The sequence below is a fragment of the Balaenoptera physalus genome, assembly GCF_965194825.1.
Source record: "Balaenoptera physalus genome assembly, chromosome: 2".
Taxonomy (NCBI): Eukaryota; Metazoa; Chordata; class Mammalia; order Artiodactyla; family Balaenopteridae; genus Balaenoptera; species Balaenoptera physalus.
In genome coordinates, this window is record NC_138883.1 from 35,258,256 (window position 1) to 35,279,467 (window position 21,212).

At 32.6% G+C, this 21,212-nt stretch overlaps 1 protein-coding gene across 12 annotated transcripts in view; it reads right to left on the reverse strand.

The window, feature by feature from the left end:
• GPHN (gephyrin) overlaps positions 1–21,212 on the reverse strand; it is a 638,461-nt gene that overhangs the window by 320,712 nt on the left and 296,537 nt on the right. For all 12 annotated transcript variants that reach the window (XM_082451600.1, XM_082451601.1, XM_082451602.1 and 9 more), the window contains one exon: positions 210–304. In XM_082451600.1, coding sequence (XP_082307726.1) covers positions 210–304 — 95 coding nt within the window. The remainder of the gene's footprint in view (positions 1–209; positions 305–21,212) is intronic.

Consider the following 21,212-nt stretch of genomic DNA (forward strand, 5'->3'; position numbering starts at 1 on the left):
CACAATATGCAAAAACAAACAAACAAAAAAGAACTTGAAAGAAACTGTGGCCAATATTTAACTAGACAGGATACTGAGACTCATAACTCTGGGAAATAAGGGGGGCAAAATTAAGTGCTATGACTGAAGTTTCTTAGGTTTATCAGTCTATTGTAGTGATTAGTGGTATGGAATTAATTTTCTTTGCAACATGTTGGTGACTTTCTTACCTAGAGAGCATGCCCAGAGGTGTAACATTAAGTGATCCCATCAGCATTGCCAGGGCCATCCCTGGCGCTTCCCGTTCTATTACTTCTTTTGTGGCCTGTAATTAAAGATTAAATAGCAGACTGAGTGAAATTAACCAAAAATAAGGAAGGCAGAGTAGTAAAATTAACTTAATTATAAATCATGCTATCTACAAACCATACTTAGTAGTTCTCCAAATATTTTTTTTTAAGGCATCAAGACTCAATTCTTTGGGACCACTGAATAAAAGATGAGGACCAGAACATCAAGGGAGCTTTTACATTAGCAGACCTTTCTTATCCCTTACAATTCAGAAGTATTTAATAGAAATCTCATCTTGCCTAAAAACCTATATTTTAAAATTAAGCCTCAGAATGCTATAACAGCTCAATAGATTTTCACAGAATAAGAAATCTGGGTAGTTTTCTTTGTCTATTACTCTTGAAATAATTAGTCCGTAAAAACCTGAGATCACCTTGTATCTCTCCTGGCTCTATGATTTTATGATATAATAAATGGAACTCAAGAAATCATCAAGTCGACTTTCCCCATAAATTGGGTAGAAGAAAAACTCTAGATTTACCATTTCCATATCTTCAATATAAATGAACTATCTGATTGTTTTTAAAAAAGAATTAATGAAGTGATAGGCTTTAACTATATAATAGAAGTTTTAAGATAGGGTATTCTTAAGACAAGTGTGGTTAAACCTCGAAAAGGTACTGAAGGGGGCAAGAAAATTTCATTTTCTAAAGGTCAATGATAATAGGCATATATTTATAATAATGTGATGGTTAAGATATGTTTTAGGCTAAGGTTGGGAGTGAAACACATGATTTAATCCATTTCTAATCCTCTTTCTACATATGTAGCAGGTTACAATAACTGGGAGCAACACAGGAAGAAAGCTTGCAAAATAAAGTATTACAGTAAATAAGAAGAAGGCAAACAAAATAAAAAGTAAGTTATGGAAAAATATAGTGAAAGGTTGATAGTTCAATATTTCATTAGAAGTCGAGTGATCGTCCTAAGTAAAATCACTGCTCTAGGCAAAATTTAGGATGGTAAATGTCTCATCTAGACTAATAACCTAAATTTTAAAATGAAGCCTCAGATTGTTATAATAGCTCAATAGATTTTCATAGAGTAAGAAATCTGGGCAGAGCAGTTAAAATGCATCAAGTATGTGTTACATGCCAGTTGATGTTATAAATAAACTTTTAAGATGCATATAAATTAGTTAATCCCTTATAATTGTATAGAATAAAGGATTACTGGAATTGATGTAATCTACTGGTTCACTGAATCCCAGCATAATGCAATATTTAACAATGTCAGAAATTTTAAAGGAAAATTAACACTACCATAATGCTTTTCAACAAAACCTGCTTTAAAAATAAAGGGCCAGCAGGAAGGAGAAAAGGACATTCTTAAATTTCTAAGTTTGGGAGTTAACTACTTTCATTAAAATATCAATATATAGCTGAAAATTGTTGACCTAGTGTTATATATAATCTATCCCATGTTTTCCAAATTTAATAAATCCGATATGATTTTGAGGTCTCTGAGAAGAAACACTATTTCCATGTTAAAATTGCTTTACTGAAGTTTACAACTTCTTCTTAGGGACCTTAAAATCTTAGAGCCCTAAAAATCAACAAAGGGATGTTACTGAGAACAATCTTAAAACAGCTCTTTGTATAGGGTTAATATTGATTTCCTTATCTGTTTGAAAAAGTCACCTAAGCAATGTCTGACATTTAATGAATTTGGGGGTCCACATAAAGATGATATACTCCAAAGTATAGTAGCACACTTTATTTAAGGACAAAGGAAGAAGAAATCAACAGAGAAGTGACAGAGGAAGTCTTTCACTTACATACTTCAAAGCACAGCATTTATCCATCCATACAACAAATACTTATTAAGCACCTACTATGTACTAGGTGGTATTCTATGCAACGATGTTGAAGTAGTGAATAAAACTTGTAAGAGTGTGTAAACTCACTGTTATCTAGTACATGAAAAACTCAATTGACAAATTACATATGAGAATTACCTAAAAGAAATGTAATTCATTCATTTTTCGAGATCCTCTAAAATATACCATTGGACTTGGCCAGACCACAGTGGTCTACCTGAAAAGGCTCATCCACTTTTAAAAGAATTGTTTTACTGGACTTTGCTTTTATGGTATGCAGGTGGATACAATTAAATGGCTCAGTGAAACTCGTATTTATTTTAGCGAGTATTTGAGGCCATTGCTCACCACACTGTACTGAGGTCCTCTTTAGGAGGACCTGTAGGAGAAATTTCCTCTTAAGTATTACAACTAGGAATGGGGTACACTTCTGTGATACCAGTTTGTTTTTAAAATTATGATGAATGTGAATCAAGTTACCTTTGAGAAGAGAGACAAATTTATGAATATTTTTTTAGTAGGCTTACTGAATACAACACAATTTCATCTTATTTTTTCCTTGCCCTATTTTTCCACATTTATCTTATTAAAAGTTCTGTTGTGTTTTATGTATTTGGTTAAACCATCCTAAATACTTTTTAGGGTATTAGTAAATATATGGATAATAGACGGATGAATGAACGTATGTATTCTTACACAGGGGTCTTCATCTTTTTCCAAACATAATTTAGGGAGGACAGTTAATTCCTTCTGAAGACTTTCCAGACAATGTTGGCCTATAGACATAAATCTTGTACAGCATAGAACATAAGAGGAAAATATATATTGTGGTGATGCCACTAAAAGGCATTGGCGTTGACAGGGGTGAGTGAGGAGGGAGACCCTCTCTAGGACTAGACACAAAGCAACGCTTTTGCTATATATTCCTAAATAATGCACAAATATAGTCTTTCTTACATCTATATCAAATATATCTTTTCCATAAAACATCAGAACCATTCTATTTACTTTTTATTTTCTCTTCTTCTGTTTGGTGTAGCAAAAAGATCACCATCTGTGAAGTCAGACAATACCACCATACAATTAAGGTCTGGAAGGTAAGGACTGGATCTGTTGAAGCACCTACCATAGTGTCCAACATACAGAACGTGCACTCAATAAATATTTGTTGAATAAAGGAGTGAATAAATGAACCAATATAGGCTTGAAACCCGGCTTTATCACTTAGTTGCTCTGTGAATTAGAACAAAATATTTAATCTCTCTGAGCTTCAGTGTATTTATGAATAAAATGGAGCTAATAATAAAGCATACCTACATTTTATGAGAATTAAATGATGTAAGTAAATCACCTAGCATAGAGTAGGTATTCAATACATGCCAATTTTCTCTATGCCTCTGCTTTCCAATTACATCCTTGCAGTTTTGATTATACCAGTTAGAGAAGAGAAATAATACAAAAATCCAGAAACCAAACCTAGAAACAGTGGTTGAGAACCAAAGATGAGGGGAAAGAGAACAGAGAGCAAGAACCTAAATGTAAGAACATTGACAAGTTGAGGGCAGGAAGAAGAATACTGAAATAATGGTATCTAAAGGGAAGAAACAGCCAAACGAGATGGAAATTGTAAGATGGACAGGAGGGCAAGAGCTGGGTGAAAACATCTGTAAACCGTAAATGGAGAGGCTCAACTAGAAGGCAAAGAGCAAGAGAATAAAAGTTAGTTTAGAATAAAATGAGAAAAAACTATCTGTCTAACTTACTAGAAAATCCAAACAGAAGAGTGGTTTTAACAAATGTAGCTTTATTCCTTCAATCATATACATTAGGATGACAAGCACAGATAAATGAAGGTTATCAGTACTTGTTAACAAGTAGATAACAAGCAATCATTATCAATTGACTATTCATAATCAATGGCAAAAAAAGATGCCATTAAGTTTGAAATCCTTTTTTCTTAATTAGTTTCATTCCGTTTCCCACTTTTTTTTAAATAAATTATTAATTTGATTACCAAATTCTTTTTTTCCTTGAGCAATAGTAGAAATTTATATTCTTACTTCAGATATAATCTTTTTTGGACTAGTAGATTCCAAAATAATGGGGTTTAATTGGATTTAGCTATACTCTTTAAATAAGACATTTTATTTTTAACTGCTAAATACTTTCTAAACTTTGAAGGTTGCAATCTCCTATGCAAAATCACTTATTGTGATTTTTTCTTTTACCCTTGACACTTTGAAGATAACATGAAAGTCAGAAAGATTCTTCAAAGACTACTCAAGTTGCAAAAAAGAGTGTCATAAACAATGATTCTATAAGCCCAGGGAACTTGTCAATGAAGTTCAACTAATCATGTCATTGTATCATAACAGTGTGACTAAGTGGTTAAAGACTACTGCTACAAAGAAGAAGCTGCAACTAAGTAATGAAAATAGTTATTCCAGTTTTACTTGAGAGATATGAGTGTATTGGTAATGTATTTATCTTCCTTGGAGCTTTAGCCTTCTTAAATATTTACATCTTTTTCCACTCTTGGAAGAAGCAGAAAGCTTTTCAAAATGGAGATACTCCATGTTTTTCAGTTAAAGTGGTACAATATTTAAGTAAGATCTGGTTATAATGAAAGATCAAAGGAGACAGTATAATTATAGAGAAAGATTATAGAGAAAGACACAAAAAAATAAAAATAAAAATTTAAGTACTTCAGGCAATTTCATCATCCATTCCATTCAAAGAACATGTACTCTGCAGTGAGCTTGAGATGCTGAGTGAAGAGTCTACTGTTTCCATTGTTCATCTCAACCCTTATTAAATAACCAAGTTGAGTATATGAATAGCAGTGAGTACTCCAAAGTTTTATAATTTCTTTACCCAGTGAGTACTTTTTCATATTATTTTCCTCATTTATCTAAATACTGATAGTCAAATTATCAAACAAAAAATCAGGGAACTCAAATGAGTGAATTATTTTTTATAAGAGATTTTCACAAGAACAGCACTTATCTTTATAGTCTACTTATAATTTGTACTACTTTATATCTCATTCCAGAAAAAGGTGAGAAAATAGTGGTATTTCTATGGATTATTAGCATTTTTATATATGCATTATACGTTTATTCATTTTTGGCACTATGTGAAAAATAATAAAGTTCTCCTTTATTGTAGGTTGTTGGTTACATGTGCTTTAATCTATAGAGAAGAAAATGTTATTCATTCATGTTCTTCAAAAGTTGATATATAGATATGGAAAAATATCCTGTTTCTCAAATCTGAAGAAAGATGAAGTAGAAAGATGATCCAATTTGAAATTGTACTGAAAGGCTGTTGTCTGGTCAGTTAACTGGTGAATGTATAACCCAGCTTCTTTACTCCAGCTACTTTGGAATTTTGTTTTTTTAATGTGGTTAGTGGTGTATAATATAAGTAGAAACATAAGAGCTACCTAAAAAAATCTATACATTGGATTTCCACTCTATTGATGGTCACACATAATTACTTGGTTTACTTTTAAAGCAGTGTAAGTTTTTACTGTTCATATAACAACATAATTTAAGCCATTCTTAAACATCTTAATTGAGAATAAAGGAAATAAGCTCCTACTTTAGACTTATAAATACTATTTGCAAATGACTCACTGCCAATTGATTTTAGAAAATCTAAAACTTTGCTCTTTTGCCTTAAGATACAATAATTCTCACTGGTGGCCTCTTTAGAAAGTATCCACATTAGAAACACGTAATTATCACATCTGAAGTTCTCTTGCAACAAAACTAGATTCTCACCAAAACAGACACATGTGAAAAAGTGAGAGGAAGAAATACGTGAGGTAAAGGAAACAGAGTGAGTGGAAGAACTGCTAAGAAAAGAGAAAAACCAAAAACAGCTCATTCCTATTTTAAATATTATTATAAGGTGTTGCATTTTGTCTTCTCATACCACCCTCAGTTTTAAAATTACAGGCCAACTGGGAAAGATGGAAATGAGTACAGTACTTCCTAAAAGCAAAGAAATCCAATATTGCTGTTGTCTTGTGATAAGCTTAACTTAGTAGAAGTTCCAATAGTAAAGATGAGAGCAAAATCCATACACATTAAGTATTTGGAGGCTATGACATGCTGTAGCTTGAATTAAATAACTTGTTCTCTTACGGTTTTGCTCATCTAAAGATGGATTTTAAAGCTACTAACCTCTCACTTTATGATCAGGCTTTTTATTCATCATCTATAACCTAACAGTCCTTCATTATTCACATATTAAATAAATATAAGCTTTGGTTCTTATGCCTCCAGAAATTTATCTATCTCTCAGTTTTCCATTTGTAAAAAGGGGTAATAATATTTGTTATCCATCTTATAAAACTAAATTGTTAACACTATAAAGCAATTTTAGTTAACTAAAAGGATGTCATAATATTTATAATGCTAGTATGATAACATTATATACAACATAAATTTATAATGCTGTGAAAAAGCTCTTATTTCTCTTGTTGCACTGGAGAGCAAAACATGAATACTATTATTTAGCAACATAATTTAATAATAGAAATATTCACACCAGAATGTTTTATTTATGGTGCCTTTCTTACAAAACATCTATAGATATTCTCTGTTTAAACACAACATATTCCTATATTACATAATACAGAGGAGACATATTTTATTATCTTTTTATAAGTGAAGAAATAGACACACTAATAAATTCTATGAATAATGCAAAGCCACACAGTAAATCAATAAAACTTAGGCCTGTAGACTCCAATTCTGAAATTAATCCATTAAATCTATTATATGTTTTCAGTTTACAAGGTACTACACCCTATTCAGACGTAGGAAGGATCTTTGTACTTTGCTTAAATGCGATAGAACATAAAAATGCTCAGTATCATTCCTAACACGTAGCAAGTGTTTAACAAATGTTGAATACTATGATTTGTACTAAAACAAAAGTCTAAAGTCACTTATGTCATACAAGTTGCTGTAATGGACTACAGTCAAAGCAACTGTGAAAATTGAATAGTTCAACCAGAAGCAGTACAGAATAGAAGTTACAGGCACATTTGTTTTTGAATGTGTGTGAATTACCAGATGTCTGAAGAATGCAATATGCTAGCAATAATCTTGAAAACTTAATGAAGATTTATCAAGAAACAGCAGTTTTGGAGATACCAATGACCAGGAATATAGCCTTGGACATTACCATAAAACCTCCAAAGTAAACTGGGAAAAGAAAATGAGAAGATTATAAATATATTTTGAAGAAAAAGAACTAACAGCACCTCCTGCATTTATGCTTTCACCTAAGTCCAATAGAAAACAGCTATGTAATTACATACTTAAGCAAAGATGAAAAAATATAAGCAAGTATCCATAACTACTTGTGGTAAATAAATTGTTCAAATTGGTAAGCCAAATAAGTTTATATAATTTTTAAAATTTCCATAACAACCATACATTACAAATTAAGGCTGTGGAAACAACATCAGCCTGACAATAAGTCAGGATGGACTCAGACCCAGGATGTTGTAAAATAGGGGAACGCAAAGAGGCAACGTTTGACTCAAGTTAATGCTCTGCTGCTCATGCTAAACAGAGGGGTCTTATCATAATCACTTAAAATCAACAATATTATACTTCATAGTAGAAAAATCTACTTTGCAAGAGTCTCTTAAAAAAAAAAGAATGAAAAATAAAAAATAACTCAGTGAGTTACAACCTGGAAGACATATAGAAGGAAGAACACATTATTTATTAAATAAAATTGATATAAGTCAGATGAAAGAAAATCTTTACCTTTATTATAATGGAAGAAAAATCTCTTAACAAGGACTTAAAAATAATGAGAGGCCCAATTTTTAAAAACTATTCTAAAAAGAGTCGCAGCTATCCTTTGCCAATGAAAAAGGTAAAACTGTAGGAATGCAAAAAAGATCAAAAAACTTCTTAAAAAGTTAAATAACAGCTCTTATATACACTCTAATTTGAAAGATAAAAGAAATATTTTATTCTATAATTATGAGATTCTTCCATGGAATCATAACTTACATATTTGTGTGTGTGTGTGTGTATACCCTTGTGTATACACACACACATATAGTTTTTTGGTATGGAACTTAGAGCTGATATCTTAGAATCAGCATCTATAATTTAAGCTCTGAAGATCACAAACTTTTTTCAGAACATCCAGACTATGATGCTTAGAATAAGGTAGTTCACTATCCAAATAAAGCCTATGTTGCCTTCAAGTCTGAGATTTAGAAGTTAAAAGAGTCCATCCTTGAACAAAACAATTACACTTCATAAAACTGAGGATAATGTATATGTGTGTGTACACACAAGTACATGTCTTAGAATTGGAGTTGAGTTCTTTAGGTTAGGGCTATAAGCAACTGAATAGTTGACTTTATTAGGGCAGCTGGTGGGAATGGGGAGGAAGAAATTGGTTCTATCTACCACCACTAAACAAATCCCATCACCTAGTCAGAATGAGTAGAAATGACCATTTCTACTAACACGCAAACAACATACACAAAAATATACACACACACTCCTGAGGCTGCTCATTTACAACACTGCCTCTTTTCAATGCTACCTTGATGTTCATTTTAGCCCAGTTATATGCTTTAGAAATTGTACCCCTAAGTGTAGCTCAGCATATGGTAGGCCCAAACCAAATTCACAAGAATCAACAAACAAAGGATATAAAAAAGTCAGGTTTATAAAACAAACCTGAAAGATTTGGTAACCAGATAGGTAATTATGAACAGAGTTAACTCAGATCTTCTCTTCACATAATAAAAATTAAGTATCCAAGACTAGAAGGTGCCCAAAGTAGGAACATTAACTGGGGCAGATGGAAGTTGATATTTTGCTCAATCAATACTGTAATAGGAAGGGCAGACGTCTATACCTAACCAAGTTTGTCTCTAGAGAAAGGAAAGAAAACAAAGAAATAGGTGGGCATGTGGAGAGTGGCAACTTTAGATTCCGTCGTGTCCTGGTTTCCCAGAGGAGTCTTTGTTTTTTCCTTCTTCTTTTTTGAACACAAGTTTCCCAGAAGTTATCAGACTTTTTAGAATTTTCTGTGAATAATTTTCAGATACCACCACTTCTGCAAATTCTCTATTCTTTAAAAGCTTTTTATGTTACAACATGATGGGTCCACTTAAGGAATATTCTCCTTAATCTTTCTGACCTGTCTCTGATCTCCAGGATCAATGACCAGAAAACATCAAAGAGAAACAGTAGTTGTTTTAACTTGGAAGGAATCATTAAAAAAGAATGGAATTATAGTATTAATTTCCAGCATCTCAAAATAAATGTGGCCTAAGTCAATCAGGGCAAATGTAGATTTACTCTTAAAGTTATTTATTAAAATGGGTATTAGGTCTGAGTTGCTCTTGTGTCATTGGTAGAGGTAGGTTAGGAAGCTAAATAAATAGTAATTAATTAAAGACTGAAATAAATGGAAATCCAAAGGTGCAATGTCTGGTGAATATAGCGGATGAATCAGAACTTCCCAGCCAAGCTGTAACAGTTTTTGCCTGGTCATCAAAGAACATGTGGTCTTGCGTTATCCTGATGGAAGATTATGTGTTTTCTGTTGACTAATTCTGGAAGCTTTTCGTCGAGTGCTACTTTCAGTTGGTCTAATTGGGAGCAGTACTTGTTGGAATTAATCATTTGGTTTTCCGGAAGGAGCTCATAATAGAGGACTCCCTTCCAATCCCACCATACACACAACATCACCTTCTCTGGATGAAGACTGGTCTTTGGTGTGGTTGGTAGTGGTTCAGTTCGCTTGCCCCATGATCTCTTCTGTTCCACATTATTGTGCAGTATTCACCTTTCATCGCCCATCACAATTTGTTTTAAAAACAGAATGTTTTTGTTACGTTTAAGTAGAGAATCGCATGTGGAAATATGGTCAAGAAGGTTTTTTTTCCCTTAACTTATGTGGAACCCAAACATCAAAGCGATTAACACAACCAAGCTGGTGGAAATGATTTTCAGCGCTTGATCTGGATATTTTGAGTATGTTGGCTATCTCCCAAGTGGGGTATAATGACTGTTCTCAGTTAATGTCTCGATTTGATTGCTATCAACTTCAACTGGTCTACCCAACCGTGGAGCATCGTCCAGCAAGAAATCTCCAGCAGTAAACTGCAAACCACTTCTGACACCTTCAGTCAGTCACAGTATCTTCTCCATACACTGCACAGATCTTTTTTTTGCATTTCAGTTGCGTTTTTACCTTTCTTGAAATAATAAAACATAATATGCCGAAAATGTTGTTTTTCTTCCATCGTCAATATTAAAATGGCTACACAAAAATTCACCAGTTTTTTTTTTTTTTGATGCATGCTGATATGACAGCTGTCACAATACAATCTAACAAAATTGCTTCGAATGAATTTAAAGACAACTAAGCACTACTAGAGCCATCTTATGGAAAAAAATGAACTAACCTTTTGGCCAACCCAATATGTCTTTGTTCTTCTGGATATTTCATCATACACTACTTAACCTTGGATTGTCAGGGACAGTTTGATATACTTCTGTTGTGTCTGCATCCTTTATGGTTTAGTATTTGTCCTAAACAAAGTTTTCCAAATATGGATAATAAATGATAATGCTCACCTAATTCTCTCTGTCCTGTATTTCGTATTTGACAGTTCTAGCAGTCATCTTTTCAGTCCACCTATTGATTAATGGCTTTGCTGCCTTACTTGTGCTTGGTGAGTTTTGGTAGTACATTCATTACTTGATTTTAATCTGTTGGAGTACGGCTGACCTAAAGTGGGGAAAACTTCCTGTGGAGAAAATTTATTTCTGCTTCTACCTTTAATCAGAGGATACCACTGACCAGTTCCACTTCAGCCTCCCACAAATGTCTCATAGTCTCAGGGATCCCAGGCTGAGCTTTACACATTGCTGCTTGTCTAAGGTTGTCTTACCAGCAGTGCTGCGATGGTCATCTGTCCTCAGAACATCTCCTTCTCCCTCTCTCAAGTCCTGGCTTCCTACATTTCTGGCTCTTGCTCCCTGCTCCTTGGTTTCATGGTATTTTGGGGGAAAGACTGAATGTAAAGACTGACAGTGTATGTCTTTTAACAGGGTATGCCTCATAGGGTATGTCCTTTTACTGGGCCAAGTTTTTCTACAGAGGGAAGGTTTTTCAAAGTTCCAAATCAACAATTATTCCAGGCCATATACTGTTTGTAAACTGCTTTATTCTCCTATAAAATGAATATCTTTTATATCATCATTACATTGAGGTTTTTGATGTACTGCACACTGCCCTACGAGAAGATGCTAACAATTTATATGCCAAACAACAATGCTCTTTTCATCTAAACCCTGCCAATTCCAGGCAATCTTAGTTTTAAATAGTTATTTAACTGATGTGTACAAAGAAACAGAATATTTTAAAAATTTACATTTCTTACCAGTTATGAGTACATATTTAAAAGCAACGTGCTTCTTTCCCCTTGTAAATGGCCTGTATATATCCTTTGCCTGCTACTCTACTGGTTGCCATGTTATTCCTATTTAATATTTAGAAAACTTAATATATTGAAAATATTAAACCTTTGACAGTTAAATCTATTGTAAATATTTATTTTAAGTTGACATTTGTTACAATTTTTGTTGCTCAGTTGCTTAGTAAAATTTGTTACTTAGTTGACATTTCCATTAAGAGGTTTTAAATGCTTATACAAGGGGTTCTATCATTATTTTTACTATATTTTCTGGGTTTCATGTCTCACCTAGAAAGGTTTCTTTTACCTAGAGATGAGAAAAATAACACCTTAATTTTTAAATCATAAGTTTGCAGTTTTTAATGTTTAAATATTTAATCTGTCTGTAGTTTAATTCTGTGTTGCATGATCAATCTTCTCCGCCAAAATGGATAGCCAATTTTCTCAACACCGTTTACTGAATGACCGACCCTTCTTTCCTCCAATGTCTTGATGTATCATACATATATATAATACTAAATTCCAATTTTATACATAGGTATGTTAATGAAATATCATTTGGTTGCATTTCTTTCTGAGTTTATTTTCCTGTCATTGTTGTGCCTTATATTTTATTGTTTTACTTGAAAAAAATCACTAGTTATTTTCATACCTTTACTATTTTAAAATGAAATTTAGAATCAATTTTGTTGACTTAGAATCAATTTCTCCTCCAAAATTCCAGTGGGAATTATATCACATGTATTAATCAAGTTAAGGTAAATTGATAAGTTACACAAAAAATATTTTCACAAAAATATTTGCATCTAAGAATATCGCATGACTTCCTAATCATTCAAGCTATATTTTATGTCCTTTAATAAAGTTTTCTTTTTTCAGGTCTGTCTGTCAAATGGCTTCAGTTTATTCTTAGGTATTATGAAGTTTCCTTTTTTCTGCTATTGCAAATGAAATCTTTCCAAAATATTTTCTAGTGGGTTGTTTCTAATTTAAGTAATATTAGCATATAGATGTTTATGAAATAAAATACTCATATTCAGCTGCCATCCTGAACTCTTCTTGCTTCTAATACCTTTTCAACTGATTCTTTTGGGTTTTCTAGGTGAATAATCACATCCATAAATAAAGGGCTTACAGCTTTAAAAAAAAATTCATGTTAGAGTTCTTCATTTTAAAAACATTAATAAGCAGTGTGCTCTGTTATCAAAAGCTAATTGCACTCATTCTCTAGGTCACAAAGAGACAACTGACTTTACTATCTCAGATAGTAATCAATGCATCTTTGAAGCAATGCTATTAGGGGTGACTATGGGGAACTTTCTGACTCTCTGCCTTTATTCTCTTTAGGGATGCATACACAAACAAAATTAAAACACAGTAATGTTCCTACCTAGAGATAACTGGGAACTCTATTAATTCCACTTCAGACAATTTCCTTCTTATTCATAGAGATGCAATATTTTAACCCCTTCTTCCTTTCCTTTCTCAACTTGTGCTTTTATTACACATACACACACACAAACACACACACACTTATCTCTTATGTTTTTTCCTGAACTGCAAACCACCTTATTCATGACTAAATGTACAAATTTAGTAAAAAAAATAAAAATAAAAATAGCAAAATTCTGAAACAACAAAAAGGAAGACATAAGTTTTAGATTAAAATTAAAACAAATAAAGGGCCAATGCCATTAACCTTCATCTAAACTGTTAACAATTTTCCTACATATTCTCCATAAAGATTCCCTTCAATTTATTCATTTTCAACTAATGACATCTGTTTTTCTACAAGTTCGAACACTATAGATACATTTGAATGTTATTTTGAATTCAATTTTAATTACTAACATTTAATTCTATTATTTTTCTTCATTGCACACATTTTGTATGTCAGGAACACACACAGGCTTTTGAAAGGTGGCTAAGGAAACTACTCTGCAATCTCCATACCTCGTTCGTCAAAAAGTATTATAAATTCTATCTTGAGAGTAATCTACCCTTTCTACCCACATCTGCATTTAGGTTCTCAGCATCTTTTGTTTGAATATTCCAATAACATCCTAATTGGTGTTGTAGCTAAGTTCACTCCCATTCAACCCATTCTCTATTCTTCTGCCGAAGTAGTCTCTCTAAAATGCAAATCTCATTAAATTCATTGCTGTTTAACATCTTTAAAAAAAAAATCTTCATTTCCTACTAGAAAGAATCCAAATGCCTTTTTTTAATGACACAGAGAGCCTTCATCATTTGACTCTACCCCTCTCCAGGCTCTTTCTTGCCACTGCCTCCTCAAAACCCATTCTGCAGGCAGACTGACCTACTGGCAGACTTATGATTTCAGCCATTGTGCCTGTATTGTAGAATTAATCAATTCTTTATACAATGGTATATTTATACAATGGCATATTTATACAATGGTAATGAGAATCAACAAACAACTACATGCAACAGTATAAATCAATTTTACAAACATAATATTGAGCAAAAGAATCCAGACACAAAAGATTACATACTATACACTTTCAATTATATAATGGTTAGTACAAACCCAAAAAATCTATGATGCTAAAAGTCAGAACTGTAGTTACTCTCATGGGTTGGGCTGTGACGAAAAGGGGGCACAAGAGGGTCTTCTGGGACAATGATAATATTCTGGTTTCTTACACATTGTAAATCAACTATAGTTCAATTAAAAAAAGAAGAGATTAAGAAACTAAAAAAAATTATTCTGGTTTCTTGATCTGGATGCTGGTTACATGGGTATGTTCATTTTCTGAAAATCCATTAAATTGTAACTATACTATTTGTACACTTTATGTAAATTTAAGTAAAAGGTAAAATAAGAACAACAACAGTTCTAGTATCACTTTTTTGAAAATTTCCCTATGCCCCTCAGATAAACTTTATCTTACATATATACCAATATTATATTGATGATCATGTTACATTTTATTTATCCAATTCTTTCCTGAGTACTAAGATAATAAATTTCTCTAATGAACTTCCCTGAGTACTAAGATCATAACTTTCTATCCATGTATCCCCATGCCCCAGCACAGTGCCTGGCAGTGAGTAATCACTAATATTATGTAAATGAGGGTTTCTCAATTTATGCACATTTAACATTTTGGCCCAGAGAATTCTTTGTTGTGGGAACTGTCCAGTGCATTGCAAGATATTTAGCAGCATTCCTGGCCTCTAATCACCCAATGTCAGTAGCATCCCTCCAGTTGGGACAACCAAAAATGTCACAAATGGTTAAATGTACCCTGGGGACCAAAATGCCCTGCTTGACAATCACTTACATAAAAAAATGTTTCTGTCAAAAAATACAAGCCACATGTTTTTCCGCGTGGCTTGCGGTATCTTAGTTCCCCACCAAGGACTGAACCTGGGCCACTGCAGTTAAAGTGGTGGACACCAGGGAATTCCCAAGCCAAGCCAAGCCAAGTGTTAAACAATTCACTTACCAAAAAACTTTGGGCATTACATGGTTTGCTTCTTAGGGGCGACTAAAAAACGTAGGCTGTTTTGAACACTAGAGGGGAAGTTAAGCTCTGCCAGGAAAAGTTTATAAAATGCTTTAAATGTCTAGATAATCAAATGTAATTCATATTAATTGCATGCTAGAATATTCTTTCCTTTGGAATTCTATGCAGAAAAGTGAGTTTGCCAAGCAAAATAATTGTGCAAATAGGACTGTATATTGTGGTGTTTTAAAAAATGACTGCTAATAGTAGCTCTATGTATTCAATGTCCTAACTATAAATTATTTTGCAAGGTTTGTATCTATGAATGGACCATTAATTCTAAAATATTAAGGTTCATAATATTCTATCCATAAAACATTTAGTGTGAATATTCCATAAGAAAAGAATAGTTAGAAAATAAAGTACTGTGCATCAGCTATGAGAAGAAAACTTGACCAAGGGCATAACTAGCTTGTTAGAAAATAATGTGTTTGCACTTTATAAACTGCATGTTTTTGATTCAGGATGTGTTTTGAACTTGACCTCCGTTGCAAGATGGTGAGTAGTGAAATAATTGAGTACTATTATGTTAATGGAGTTCGAGAAAAGAAAATGAATTGGTTTATATTTATGTGTCAAACTGATAAAGTATAAATCTGACTCTGCCAAAATTATTTCCTGACAAGCAATTAGAATCAGTCTTTAAGAACAGGCTGCTGAGCCAAAACTGAATATAGAACACAGGCAGTTAATAAAAGAAACAAAACTGGAAAAATACAAGAAAAATGTTTAATCTCATTATTAGCCTGCAATATGCCAATAAAGGCATACAATTTTCACCTATCAAACTAGTAAGATTAAAATTGATAATGGATGTATACTTTCATAAACTGATAGTATGAATATATAAATTTGTACATATTCTGGAGGGCAATTTGGCAGACTCAGCAATCTTGACTGTTATTCTATTTTAAGGAAATATTTCTAAAGTGGTAATCAGAGAAGTATATGACAATTTATATAGAGTGTTTATGATAGGAAATAATAAAGGACCTAAATGATTAATGACAGGGAAATTAAATTACTCATAGCTTGTTTATACTCTGTAGTGACTGACACATCCCTTCCCCCCCGTTTTTGTTCTTTTATAAGAACACTTATAAAACAGAGAAAAGCTTACTTTATATGAAAAGGAGAGTGATTAAGAACAAGGGCTCTGGAGTCAAGACTACCTTGTTCAAATTCTAATTCTATTTTCTTCTACTCTGTGATCTGGGTTAACTTATTAATGATTTAATTTTTCTAAAATCTAATTTTCCTGTTTGTAAAGTGGTACCTCTTGTGTAGGTTTGTTGTGAGGATTAAATAAGACATTACATAAATGTTTATCACAATGCCTGGCACACAGTAAGTGCACAATAAATTTTCATAGCTATGGCATCACTTGGGATGATGTTATTAAGAAACCCAAGATATAAACCTTAATATATGATGGGTTTGCTACTGGGCAAATTAATCAGTTAGTCCTAGCTAATAACTATATGTTGAGATTATTGGTGGTTTGTATTTACTTCATTTTGCTTTTCTGTATTTCCCAAATTATTTTTTGGCAAAAACAGTAAAATCAAAATATATTTAGAAATCTACATTCAGAAAAAAAATTTAAAGCTATTAATAAAAGGCATTTTATTATGCCTTTTGTAAGTCATAAAAACATCTGTCCTTTCCTTATCCTAAATGACCATATGTTTTTCAGTTAAAATCTCACCTTTAATACTGTGTCTTAATAAAAAGGTCACCATTTTTATGCTCTTATTAAACACCTATAATATGCAAAATGCTGGGGTCCTAATATTCTAATTCTAACAAACCAGGAATTATGGAAATTTGAAGACAGATTTTCTGGTTAATAAAATAGGAGCTTTCTGCAGATGGCCTTAAGTTTTATTTTTAGTTACTAACCATCATGAGAAACAGGACATCTAAAAAGGCTTTTGCCTTTTATCCTTCTCTCAAGATGGATCTTAATTTTGACCAGAGGGCAGCCAGTTGGAGGATGAGAAAAGAATTTAACTAATAAGAGATATTTTCTTTCAGAATATTTGCTCAAGATTTCGATAATGAGACTACCTATGATTGCACAGTAAGTACACATCTACTATTGCAATATGGTTATGAACAAACCAAATAAAAATTGATTCCTGAGCATCTAAGATGTTTTTATGCTGCTGATATGAATAGAAAATCTCTATTTCTTCATAAGTACTAAATATTACAAGAAATCTAAAAACATTCAGAGATAAATACAAAAAGTTTAGAGTGGTTTGTATTTTATAAACATCCAAATATCTAACTAGTGAACTTTTCAGGTACTGATTTTGATGTTCACGGAATTAAATACTGGTAAATATACATGAAGAAGTTTGTATCGAACAGTTTCTTTATCCAAGGCAATTGACTTTTCCCTCAATGGTCTCTCTAGCTCCACTGGATCTCTTGTGCCACACATGTAATGTGTTAGTTTTTGCCAGCAACACTGAAATATTTGATGTAGGAGACAAAGGGGAGAAAAAGAGATTGGGGTTTCAAAGACTGGTTATTAGTACCTGCTACTGTCATTGCCTATATTCAGAACTGAAGGAGTGAAACTTCCTACACAAAATGCTCATATAAGGAAGCTACATCTTCCTTTGCGAGGTATTGAATATGACCTACTATTCTTCAGGAGAGAAAGGAAAAAAAAAGAAAATGAAAAATTACACGACAACTTGTTTGTTAGGAGTAGCTGCCTACAAAGAATCTCCTGATTGCAAAGAAATTTAGAGGATCTTCTTATTAAATATAAAAAGGACTTGAAGACTAACAAAGGTATGACAGAAATACTGCCTTTTCAGGTTAACCTTTACAAAAAAATACATTACAAAACTCTATTTCCAATTGAGCTTCCCTCAAAATAAAAACAGAATTTCAGATGTCATGAGAAAAGAAAAAGTATATTTATTACAAATAAAACAAGTTGAATACAATGATGTTACTGATATTTTCCTTTATCCTAGGTCTTATACTTTAAAATACCTAAATCATTTTTTTTCATTAAATATGTTTTTCAGAATGAATACAAGTGAAGAAAAATCTTTTAAAATTATTCACCATTGTTAAAAAAAATAAAAAGTTAAATCTGGATATAATTTCTATTTTAGTGCTTTTCTCCTGACATGACAACTTTGATCTTCCCAGCTGTGTTGTCAAAATAAATAACTTTAGTAGGACATCAGTCAAGGAGGAAAAATAGGTTACTAAAACTTATCTTAAGTGCAGCACTTTAAAGAGATTACTTTAAAGGAATCACTGTGAAGTACTGACCAATAGGAATGAAGCTAATTGCTCTCAAATTTGAAGGCACACATCAAGATAGGGAGGGCAAATAAACTCCTAGTTCAAATGATGAATTAATCAAAACCATAATAAAAACCAATAAATGTAACTGAATCTTCTGACACCAGGAATTCAAGTGAGCTTTAGTTGACAGTGAGAATAAATTAAATTACCAAACGTTTTCAGTATTAGTATATTGTTGTACCTCAGGGGGTAAAATCCCTCATTGTGCTTGCAATTACATTCAAGAACAACCTCCTGAACATTAATTATATATTTATCTCTAACCATTTTCTATTCTTCCACTATAAAACCAATAAACTTGGTGTGAGGTAATGCTGTTTATTAACAGCTACCAATGAAATCAGTAATCTGTCACTGAATGCCCTAGGTTTTAAAATTAAAGAGATTCTTATTGGCATTTAAACTATTACCAGAATCCTTCAGCTGTGACAAGGTATTAACATAGAAGACATTCTTTTTCCTGAATCAATGATGCTTAGAAGAGGTGAAAGGATTCCCTCATACACAATCACTCTGACTTTGAACATTTTCCCTGAAGAATTATAAGAAAATAACAAAATTTTGTGGATGATATTAGAAATGTATTTTTTTGCTAAATGTCTTTTTCCCTCTTTTGGAATGTAAGTTCCTTGAGAATAAGGCCTTATCTTTGTGTTACAGACACCTAACAGAGTATAAGGCACAGAGTAAGCCTTTTTGAATAGATTCTGAGAGAATTATTGGATGTATTGAACTAACTTCTCTCCTATGCATACAGAATAGTACTAGTTTATACACCACCTTGGGAGAACTGAGAAGATAGTCACTCAAATCATTTTCTGTGTTTGATACTTTAGATGAGGAACCTTGGCTCAGAAAGGCTGGATAGAGTATGTAAAATCACCAAAAAATTGTTGAGTTGTGAAAACATTATCACCTAAAGGATTGAAAATCTTCTTTCCTAAACGCATTATTATTGCATATTTAACTACTCTAGTTTCAAACCCCTTGAAGACAAGCAACAATTCTTTCCAATCTTTGTAACTCCTGTAAGGTCTAGGACACTATGGTGCAGAGTTCAATTCAGGTAGAAAGCTGGGTATCCAGAACTGAAGACCACTGAATTGAAATGAACTCCTGTTCCCATTACTGGCTCCTAAAAATACAACGTGGTTGCCTCATCTCAGTTCCGTTAACTTCATTTAAACCTTGCCTTTCAAACGCTTACCTCCTCTTCTTTTAAAGTCTGCATTATTCCACTTCGAGTATCTTTTAAATTCAACCTTCTCCAGAATCACTTTTGCTGTCCTTCAAACATCCAATATCTGTGTTATTTCAACTTTATTCTCCCTTTTATTCTTAGAATATAGTGTCTTCTAGATCTCACTTGGCCTTCTGTGGCCTTTCTAAAAGTTTATAATTTCTTCGACTCCTGATACAGTATCTTGGACTTATCCATCTTCCGTGTTAATTATGTAGTTTCCCTGATGTCTTTGCTACTAATTTAGTTTCTTCTTAGACAAAAGTATTAAAAGCTACTGAATTCACTTCGAGGTAAATACCCGAAAGAATGGAAAGAAAAACAGGTACTTGCATACTAATGTTCACAGCAGCATTAATATAAGAGCCAAAAGATGGAAACAACTCAAGTGCCCATCAACAGATGAATGGATAAACAAACTATTGTATATACACACAATGAGGGATTAAATTGTCAAATATGCTACAACATGAATGAACCTTGAAAATATTATGTTAAGTCAGACATAGAAAGACAAAAATTGTATGATTCCACTTATATGAGGTACCTAGAATAGGCAAATTCAGAGACAGAAAGTAAAACAGAGGTTACCAGGGGCTAGGGGAGGGAGGAATGGGGAGTTATTGTTTAATGTACAGAGTTTCTATTTGGGATTATGAAAAAGTTCCGGAAACAGATAGTGGTGATGGCTATACAAAATAGTGAATGTACTGTACTTAATGCCACTGAATTGTACACTAAAAAATGATTAAAATAGTAAATTTTATGTTATGTGTATTTTATCACAATAAAAAAATAAAAACCTACAGAAGTAATTTTCTTGACTTTCCTAGAGCAGTCTTTTGCTTCATATCAATTTTATCTCTATTACTAAAGGAAAAGAAGAAGCAGAAGCAAAACCTATCCATACCTTTTCCTGCATTCCCTGTTTATCACTCTCTTTTTAGCTTTTCCCTTTTCCCTCTCATTTTTAGTAAAAATAAAATAAAATTTAATATGGATACTCAGCATTTTCCACACTTCAAGCACAATGATGTTGTGGATACAAACACACATAGAACACTTCAAGTCTACATACACACACTTTCATGCATGCATACACACCCCACTTCAAATCTCCTCAGACTCTTGAAATTGTGTGAAAATTTTACCAAGATTCTTCTCTATTTTTTGTTTGATCTTGTCTTTCATTTAAATACAAGTGAATGACAATAAGATTTATAGTCCAGATAATTAAAGCTTTTTAGTCTAGTTGCCAGATACTTAGTAAATAAAGGAAAATGTCAATTTTAAAAGTTTACCCACACAAAAGAAAACACAGTCTAAAATGTGGGAGGGAAAGATAAATACATCAAAAGGATCTCTAAATGATATTACATAAATTATGGAGTAGCAGAGAAATGATAGTCTCAAAGGAAAAAATGGAGCAGAGTGGAAAGTTACTTTAATCTTAACTACAAAGAGCTATAA